Raw genomic sequence first — 9,960 nt, 5'->3', positions numbered from 1 at the left:
AATTCAATAATATCACCAATCTGAATGCATTATATAATAATTGAATTTGATCTACAAAAATAAAGAACATTATAATATATAGCATCTTAACATACTTTTTGTCACTCTTTATTATGAATATTATTATATACAATATATTATTTAATATATGCATATTTCATAACTATAAGTTGATATATATATATGATATAAAATGATTAATATAATATGATGAAGCATGAGTAAAATACATTCATCTATGCATTCATAAGTAATGAATGGTTGTCTCACAAAATAAGACTTCTTAGTAAGCTCTCCACACACCTCCTGTTTTGCCACTTTTTGGGTGAATGTTTATTACAAAATATATCTCAAATGGTGCATGTTCAACCTCAAACTCTTCGATGATCACTTGCTGCTATGAAGATGAAAGTAAAGAATAGAAGTAAGAAAATAAAAAAAAGATTTAAAAATATTCTAGAAATACCATATAGATTGGATTTACGTGCGGAAGATGTATATCTTATGATATAGAAAATGTGATTTATCTATAATTTCATGACTGAAGAAGAAAGAAGGAAAAAAAAAAATAAGTGAAGAAAAGGTGCGTTCAATTGCACACTCCAAGCATGGCATTTCAGCATTTCATGACGAATGGGATTCAAAAAAACGAAGTTGAAATGAAATGCGTATATCAAACACAGCATGAGTTTTAGTGAATGATGCATGAATCTATGACTGTAGAATACGCATTTATATCATATACAACGTAATATATATAATATATAGTATATATATATATATATATTAGTGTTTAATTAATTTACCTCCAACAGATGACTCTCCCTCCTTAGTCGAATACCCACACTATACTTATTTCAGTAAAACAGCAAGATAACTAATGGACACATTCTCATACAAAACAGCAAATATTTAAAAGGATACATTTGCTCTTGGAGTTTGTAGATAGGTTTCATCGACTTGCTCAACTCCTCTGTCTTTGCCATCAGCTGGTACATAGACTGAAAAGATTAAGTGTATGAAACAAGAAATGCAATGGATTAAAGCAATACTGTTTGTCATTAAAATGGAGACAATGGGACAACAAAACATAGATCAAATAGATTAAGTTCTACCACATAAACTAGCAACTGTCAACATTCACTGTTTGCATTCTCAATTTCAACTCAACACTGTAACTATCTCTCTCTGTAAAATGATATTTATTCATAACCATGAGTAAACTGCACACACACACACACACACACACACACACACACACACACACACACACACACACACACACACACACACACACACACACACACACACACACACACACACACACACACACACACACACACACACACATACATATATATGCACACTGCACATGCACATGCATAGGCACAGTCACAAAAACTCTAAAACATACTCACTCCTTCATTTTTTCTTAAATCATGATCTGCAAACCTCCACATGTTTACAAACAGGTCTATTCTTCCATTTCACCAAACAAATTGGAATTACTTATTTAAACTTACTTTTATGTTTGCATCTACAGCATCACAGGTTTTACAAACAGCATCCCTGTAGGTTTCCACACAGTCAACAGTAAGTGCTGAGATCTGTAATGAAGGGAAAAAGGTCATTATATAAAGACTTACACCTTATATAATGTGCCAGGATCTATCATGTGACATAAACAAAGAGGATTATAATAAAAATAACATATTATATTACATAAAATATATTTTAAATGGATGCTCTTACAAACCAGTCACTAATGGTTTATAAGTTTTTAAATAACTTACACTATGCAGAGTCCCTGTGAGATTCTCAATGAGCGTGTCGACTGATGTTGCAATATGTCGTGCGTGTGCTTCAATGTCATTGATGACGGTTGGATCTATGGCGGGGACCTGTGGCGCAAGGGCAGCCCTTAACAAGCTCGGTGTGGAACTTCGGGATCCAGGGAATGATGCCACTGCTGGGAGAACCAGAGAGTGAGTCGTCTCATAAGATTCTATGCTAGAAAAAGGTCTATTTACTGAACCATTGCAACAAATGTCGAGAAGTTATGAATAAGAATTAATAATTCCACATAGGAGATGTGCAATTATGTAACTTGCATGCCTGATCTATATCTGATTTATGGATTTACACTCAAACAAAATCATGCTTTATTATTATCACTATTGTACTTATGCCTATGGAATGAGAGATTTGATGGTAATTACTTCAGTCCTATTACTTATACATGTTTATAAACTGACATAAAAGTCAAAACTAATATATAGTATAGTTCTTGATTTATGATTCATGTCACTCCTCTAAAAGAGAGAGAAAAAGAGAGAGAGAGAGAGAGAGAGAGAGAGAGAGAGAGAGAGAGAGAGAGAGAGAGAGAGAGAGAGAGAGAGAGAGAGAGAGAGAGAGAGAGAGAGAGAGAGAGAGGAGAGAGAGAGAGAGAGAGAGAAATCAAAGAATAAGATATTTTTAGACTAATACAAGATGTTCAGAAGCAGTTTTTCTTCCTGCACCGAGAGTGCTGCACGACAGTCACTCATGAAGCCACCACCCCATATATAACAGACCTCCCCTAGAACCAATCTTAATGAAAAAGAAAAGAAAGAAAGAAAGAAAAAAAAAAAGGAAAGAAAAAAAAAAAAAAAAAGGAAAGACAAAATAAAAGTTAAATCAGTCGAGCCTCTGACTTTTGGAAACGGGACTGGAGAGTTTAATTTTGTTGTGCAGGTCATCCGCCACGAAAGAGATAATGTCTCCCTGGCGCGTGACCATGCCAGCACCTTGCAGCGCCGACTCTGCCCTCTCAGGACTGCACCTCCCCACGTGAAGGCTCCATGGACGCTCCTGCCGAGTAAAAATAGAGATTACTGGGTGAAAATTGTCTCTAAGCTTTAGCATAAAGAGAAACATTTTAATACCTTGACATAAACAGTTAAGAAAAGTGATTCACCTAACTGTAATGAAACTGTTTAGTGAGTAGGTGCAATACTATCCATATAAAAAACATTTGAATATCTTGCCATAAACAATTTTAAAAAGTGACTTTCACCTAACTGTAATGAAACTGTTTAGTGAGCAAGTATAATATGTTGAAACTGTCATCCTACCTAAACCTCTGAAACTCTAAGCCTTTTCTCTCCTCAACTAAAGGCTCAATTTTATTACTACTGTCAATGATACTACTTCTAAAATAATTTTTGTCTTTTATTAATCCTATTGCAAATTAGTACCCATGAACAGAGGTGACAAGGATAAAAGTATTAAATTCTGTGAACTAATGAATACCATACACTTTCAGGCTAGAGTACAGTCTCTAAATATGAAGAAGGCTCGAGTTCATAAACGTACTCTGACTTCTCTGCAGTGCCTTTACTATGCACCCCAAACATATTTCTTCAAATGGTTGGTAACTTATTGCTGCAATCCCATTCCATTAACTCACCCTGAATAAAAAGTTTCAATATTTCTTTTTCAAAATATCTTTTCAAATTAGCTTTTTTCATTCTTACACTCAAATATAAATCCCACTTGTAGTTTGAAACCCTGTTTTATAGACAGTCATTAAAATCTTTAGTTTTACACATGCCATTCATTTGTAAATGCCAATTCCACATCCTTCTCTATTCCAGTTAACCAATAGGTCATCAGTTCCTCAAGTCAAATACCATAAAGATAACTTCCTATGTATTTCCACTGTTAGGCATTAAATTGTTGAGATGAGATGAAGAGAAAAGATTTAATGAAAATTTTACTTTCTATCAAATGGAACTACTTTGTAGATAGCTTCCGGGAAATAGTTAGAAGACTATAATCCTAAATTTTACTGATATCTTTATTCTCAGACTTGAAATTATGTTTATATCATGTGGAATTCATATTTTTTTTTATATAATCTGTTAAGAAGAAAGTGCTAATATCTGTAAATGTTAAGAAAGTAACTATAATTGACCCATTTTGTTTAAGTTTGGTGTATAAATGCAGTGCTTATCCAAACTATACATTAATAGGGATCTGATTTTCTACTTCATTAAGTAACTTAATCACAAAGACATTGACACTTCTTTGAGAATTAATGGTAAAAAATGTGACTTTTCTCCTAGTGGTTTTCAAGAACATGTGTTATTTTCTGTTGTTTTCAGCTCACAGATCATAGAGGGTATTTACAACAGAAAACCATACAAGGGGTACAATGTTTTGCATAGTACAATGTGACATGCACTTTGTTGTTCATGGGAAGATAAGTGTATAGACATACCTTAGTAGGAGTGGCAACTGGCATGAATGGTATGTTCTACTTACTAAATTACTGGGTAATCTACTAATCTGCTTTATATGGGTCTATAGCCTTTACTCTCAAATTAGGTTATATTTACCATTACAAAATTAAAACATCTACAAAATATTATTATTCTCAAACCCACCACAAATAATTCCAGCTCCCCTTTCGTGAAGCCAATCTCCTTCATCACAAACAAATAATGGACAAAACATAACCTAAACATCATCCCTTCCTCGTCCAGTGTTGAAAAAGATGACGAACCTGGTCATCATGCGGAGGCAGTCCTGCCCCATAGTCTGGAGCCTCACCCTGCGAGTCGTCTCTGGCCATGAAGGCACTGAGCCGCTCCTGGGTCAGGAAGGCCTGCACTGGGTCCATGTCTGCACACACTGGTGTGATGGCGTCCATCTATGGTAGGGTGAGAATGGGGTCTTATGCCTTGGACGACCTGCATTCGCTTTCAGTCAGCTTAAGGTCTGTAGGGGGATGTATGTCCCTCCTCACTCAGGCTAGCCTACATGACCTTCGCTACCCATGTACAGATGTATTTGTAAGATATTTTGATATTAAGATTCTTGTAAATTTAACTACAGGATAGTTGGTTTGCAAACATGCAGAGAAATATCCTGATACTGTCATGTGAGTTTTGCCTGGTGGGTGATTGCATCAATGGTCCATGTTCTGGATGACATTCTTGCAACAGTGCAGACTCTGAAGCTTTCACAGGGAAATCATGCAGTCCCCTTACAACTGCTATAGTGGAAACTAAACATATACTTGTACCACTAAAGGATAGGAGTCATATCAATTGTGGAGAAGGAAATATCCATATATAATACATCAAAAATGATGATGAAGTTTACACTAACACAGGAGATGCTGTTAAACATCTGCATATTTAGTGACATGCACTTAGAAAATAAGGGAACAAAAGTTGCTACGAAAAAATCAAAGGCAGACAACACCAACAATTCAAAAGGAAAAAAGCCAGTTTCCAAAAAATATAATATGAATGAAACAAAAACAAGAACTTCAAATCTGAGACAAACACACACAAAGTATTGTTAAATTTACTATATAATTAATAAAACTTGGGACGTATGATCCCATGCATTTTGGTGCGGAATTTTTTTTCTTGTAAGATATAAAACTAAACAAAAGGATTAAACCAACACTACAGACTCTACTAACACCAAAAATATCTACAAGAATTTGTGATAACTCCATAAGAAACAAAATGCAAAATAAAAGTATTACTATAAGTACTAAAAAAGAAAATACAACTCATATTAACCCAATAGTACAAGGCAATCACAATGTCTACTGTCATATTCTTGTGAAATTTGTATGTACATTGTTTGCTCCTCAAGTATTCAGCCACCAAGGAGCCAATTATTAAGCCTACAAGCTCTCAGCTGTTTTTTCTTTTCCTTGATTTTTCAAGAAAAGTATATTTTTTGAAATGCTATTAACACTGATGTTGCTATGACTGGACTAGTAACTGACTCCTTCATGACTGAGCACTTATGGCATGTATTCTTGCCATCCCATCAACATTAGCTTAAAGCTGATGTAAAATTAAATAAAAATATTAACCACTCGATCCGGATGCTTCATTGCCATCACATGGCCCAAGACATGGGAATTTGGCTTGAGCGGCCACTCTGATGGGTGAGCGACTTGTAGGCCAGGTGCATGCGAACTCTCGTGTGCGGTGACAAGACTCTATGCCTCCCCTTATCTTCTCTTTTTCTACATAAAGTTTTTAGTTTTTTTGTCATTTTCCAGTGTCCATATTTGTCATTTGATCTCCTTTATCAAGATGGTCAAGATGTTTTCCTTGCACTGACTCCATATTATCTGACTCCATATTATTTCTCAGTAGTCCATAACTCAGTGCAAGAATAATAACAATAGGTAACATTTTATTTGCATTTCTTTTCTTTTCTTTTCTTTTTGTAATATTCAATTTTCTCTAATACAGTTTATGCCGCTGGTCATGAAGGCCAGGAATAGGATCCCAAACATGGAAATAGCATCCTCTGTGGAGCCAACACTCTTCCAGACATGGCTCATGGTCATTACATTCCACATTCATTTACTGATGGAAATAATGTAAAATCCCCTTGCTAAAAGCCAAAAGAGTCTAATCATCCTCCAAGAGCTCAGTGCACTTGTGACGAGTCATTCCCATCCACCTGGCCTTCAGCCAAAATGCTCACGGCTGCAAGTTCACGTCACACCGGCCCACAGCCAAATTTTCCTATGACAGCATGTTCACGTCACCCTTCCCTTAAGCCAAAATTTGGTCATGACGTGATGGTTATGTCATCCGGATGGTAGAGGTTACAGAGAAAGAGGGACAAAAAAGCATGCACTTCAGTGCTGAGAGAGCCAAACAAAAATCCTTAAATTACTAGCACCAATTTGAAAATTCATTATACTAAGCAATGAGGATGGGAGGATGATTCATGAAAACCTTCATTATCTTTAAAATACTAGCTCATAGTTTCAAGTAAGGGATATAAAAAAAATTGTTAAGTGCAACAAAGGATTTTTAATATCACTACCACTTTTTACTTCAAATAAATATTTCTGAATATCATATTCACATTTATAACTGTTAAAATATTACTATTACTATCAGAGTCATTATCATATTAAATTAATGCCACTGTGGATGGAATGTGTGTGTGTGTGTGTGTATATTTTGGTATATGCATATATTTATATATAATATAATTATATATATATATAATATATTATAATATATATATATATAATATATATAAATATATTTTATTATTAACAATATATATGAGTGTGTGAGTGTGAGTGTGAGTGTGAGTGTGAGTGTGAGTGTGAGTGTGAGTGTGCGAATGTGTGAGTGTGAGTGTGCAGTGTGTGTGTGTGAGTGTGTGTGAGTGGGTGTGTGTGTGTGTGTGTGTGTGTGTGTGTGTGTGTGTGTGTGTGTGTGTGTGTGTGTGTGTGTGTGTGTGTGTGTGTGTGCACGCCTTATGCACCGTGAGTTTAATTTATTATTTGTCATTACACATAGATGACCCCATAAGTACTTAGTCACCAATGAGTCAATTACTATTATCACATATCACCTGTTTACCCAGTTCCTTGAGCTTCGAAAACAATTTTCTTATATCATATATGCCTTTTTGGTAATGTTAATAATATTATAATAATAGCAATGTCTATATCAGTAATAACAACATCAATACTGATAGCATTTTCTCAAGGAACTCAAGGAACAGTGAAATCAGGTGAGGTCATGAGGTCTACTAACTGACTCCTTGGTGACTGAGCATTTGTGGGGCCATCTGTGTAGATATATTTCACAAAACAAATTACAGTGAACACTACAAATTTCCAGAGACAGTCGTTTAACCCACTGGTGCTCAGTACATACATAGTAAACTGTAGTGTTGCCTTGTCAATTTTCAGTCCTCAACAAGTCAATTACTTGATCTACATATCTCATTTGTATGCAACTGACCCCTTGGTAATTGAGCACATGTGTTGAAAAAAGAAAGGAAGAAATAAAAAATAAAAAAACTAAAATCACCACTGACAGGGGATACATACATGCTCTCCCAACATTGACATATTAAAGATGTGGCCATAATCTTATAATGTTATTATTCTACTGTAAAGGCTAGATGTCATATCACCACTGCTGCAACACATTCCTATCTGTATGCCATAATTATTATGTTATCATGATTACTTTTTCCATAATAACAATTATTTCTATGTTTCTCATTGCTTCAATAAAAACCAATTACTGTTATATAAGTAACACTATAGTTAATAAAGTTATTAGCAGTAATACAAAACACACTTTCTGGATACTAACTTCATCTTTACTATCGTCTATCTCGTTCTCATCCTTTCCCTTTTCATCTTCTTCCACTATACGCTCAGGCAGGGAGGGTCTTTCCAAAATCTCTGAGTATGAGCCAGTCATTGTCTGCATCTGGTAAAAGCAGGGAAAACAATCATGTTGCGCAATAGCAAATTAAATTTTTTGTTTTATTATATTTACTTATCTATGACCAGACTGGAAACTTAGTCGCACATGCAATATACTGAGTGTGCAGCTGGCTGTGCGCTTTTCTGTTTTTATCATGCAGTTCTCCCTTTCTTATCTGTTGGCCACGCAAAGTTGTTGAAGTGCCTGTTTACTGTGCAGCATGGATTGCCCAAGTGTAGATCACTTTACAAACTGAATATCCTAAAAGAGTTATCAATTAAACTAAACCATACTAGCTTGTGCCATCAATGACAACCCATTTTAATAGCATAAAAACAATGTATAAATAATGTGTCATCTATCACTAATGTTACATAATGTAAAACAATAGTTGTGCACCAATGATCTACGCATTTTTGGACAAACTGAAAATAACCTGCCCATGCATGTCAGGTTCCCAGTCTGGAACTGAGTTACATCTAATATTTCTTTAGTAATCTGGAAGATACCATGACCTACATAATAACTTATATAATTTCTTATTTTTGTTGTGACTATAATTTGAAAACACCTAAACGTATGAAAAACAAAGCAGCTGAAAACATGGAGTAAAATAAGGTATTGCATTATAATGAATCTAAACAGTTTACAATGGAAACAGGCTAAGCAAGAATGAACTGAAACATAGAAGATTGCTAATATTTCTTTATTGGTACCACTGTTTTCATACTTCGTATTGTAAGTAAAGTGGTCCATATAATTACACACTGTAAAGATACTACCTATGGTTAAGCTTAAACTACTAGGAGGTACTCAAACTACATCAAAAATGCGAAAATACTTGTACCTTACTCGTTACCAATCGCGCGACCAAATCAAACACAATCACCAGCGTCCTGTGAAATACCCCCAATCTCTCGTACCTTCTCGTCATCGAGGTCCATGGACACGACCCCCGCCCGACCCACAGCCCACACTTGTCTTGTGGGAGGAACTTCAGCCTGTGGGGTCTGGTCACTGTCTTTGCCCTCGTCCTGGCCTCCTCCTGCGCTAATAGTCGACGCCCCTGACCCGTCCGCCGAACCATCACTAGCATCTAGACTAGCATGCAGGACTTCAGCTTCCACGAGACTCCCGTCGGTGTAGAGGAAAGGGTTGGTCGAGATCCTCTTCCTCTCGAATTCCTCCCCCATCGCGTCCAAGGCTCTGTTTACATCGACGCCGCGTTCGAGTGGGAGGGAGAAGACCGCGTTCGAGCAGCGCGAAACCTCCAGTGCTCTATGGAATTTCAATATTTCTCTGAAGTAAGGATTGGTATATATTACATTATATATGAAAGAGTGGTGCGACACTCGAGCGCGCGCGCGCACACACACACACACACACACACACACACACACACACACACACGCACGCACACGCACGCACACGCACGCACACGCACGCACAAGCGCACACACACACACACACACACACACACACACACACACACACACACACACACACACACACACACACACACACACCCCACACAAATATATCTTATTTTATAGTATATATATATATATATATATATATATATTATAATATATATATTGTTACGCCGGCCGCCTCTTTCTCTCTCTGTCACCAACACAAGGCAGGCTAGGCAGACGGCGTGTTATATACAGGGTCGTGAACACTGAACAGC

At 36.3% G+C, this 9,960-nt stretch overlaps 1 protein-coding gene across 4 annotated transcripts in view; it reads right to left on the bottom strand.

The window, feature by feature from the left end:
• The window catches only part of LOC119583455, a 10,938-nt gene extending 1,433 nt beyond the window's left edge, over positions 1 to 9,505 (bottom strand). The window contains exons 1-7 of one of the 4 annotated variants that reach the window (XM_037931941.1): positions 9,194 to 9,505; positions 8,154 to 8,273; positions 4,547 to 4,693; positions 2,694 to 2,850; positions 1,794 to 1,969; positions 1,524 to 1,607; positions 925 to 1,001 (exon numbers count right to left, since the gene is read on the bottom strand). In XM_037931941.1, coding sequence (XP_037787869.1) covers positions 925 to 1,001; positions 1,524 to 1,607; positions 1,794 to 1,969; positions 2,694 to 2,850; positions 4,547 to 4,693; positions 8,154 to 8,273; positions 9,194 to 9,463 — 1,031 coding nt within the window. In that variant the 5' untranslated portion in view covers positions 9,464 to 9,505. The remainder of the gene's footprint in view (positions 1 to 924; positions 1,002 to 1,523; positions 1,608 to 1,793; positions 1,970 to 2,693; positions 2,851 to 4,546; positions 4,694 to 8,153; positions 8,274 to 9,193) is intronic. The other 3 variants (XM_037931942.1, XM_037931943.1, XM_037931944.1) reach the window with 3 other exon arrangements.
• Between the last annotated feature and the right edge of the window lie 455 nt (positions 9,506 to 9,960).

This window comes from Penaeus monodon, chromosome 17 (assembly GCF_015228065.2).
Source record: "Penaeus monodon isolate SGIC_2016 chromosome 17, NSTDA_Pmon_1, whole genome shotgun sequence".
In the NCBI taxonomy this organism is placed as follows: Eukaryota; Metazoa; Arthropoda; class Malacostraca; order Decapoda; family Penaeidae; genus Penaeus; species Penaeus monodon.
This window is presented reverse-complemented; position numbering and strand designations above follow the sequence as displayed.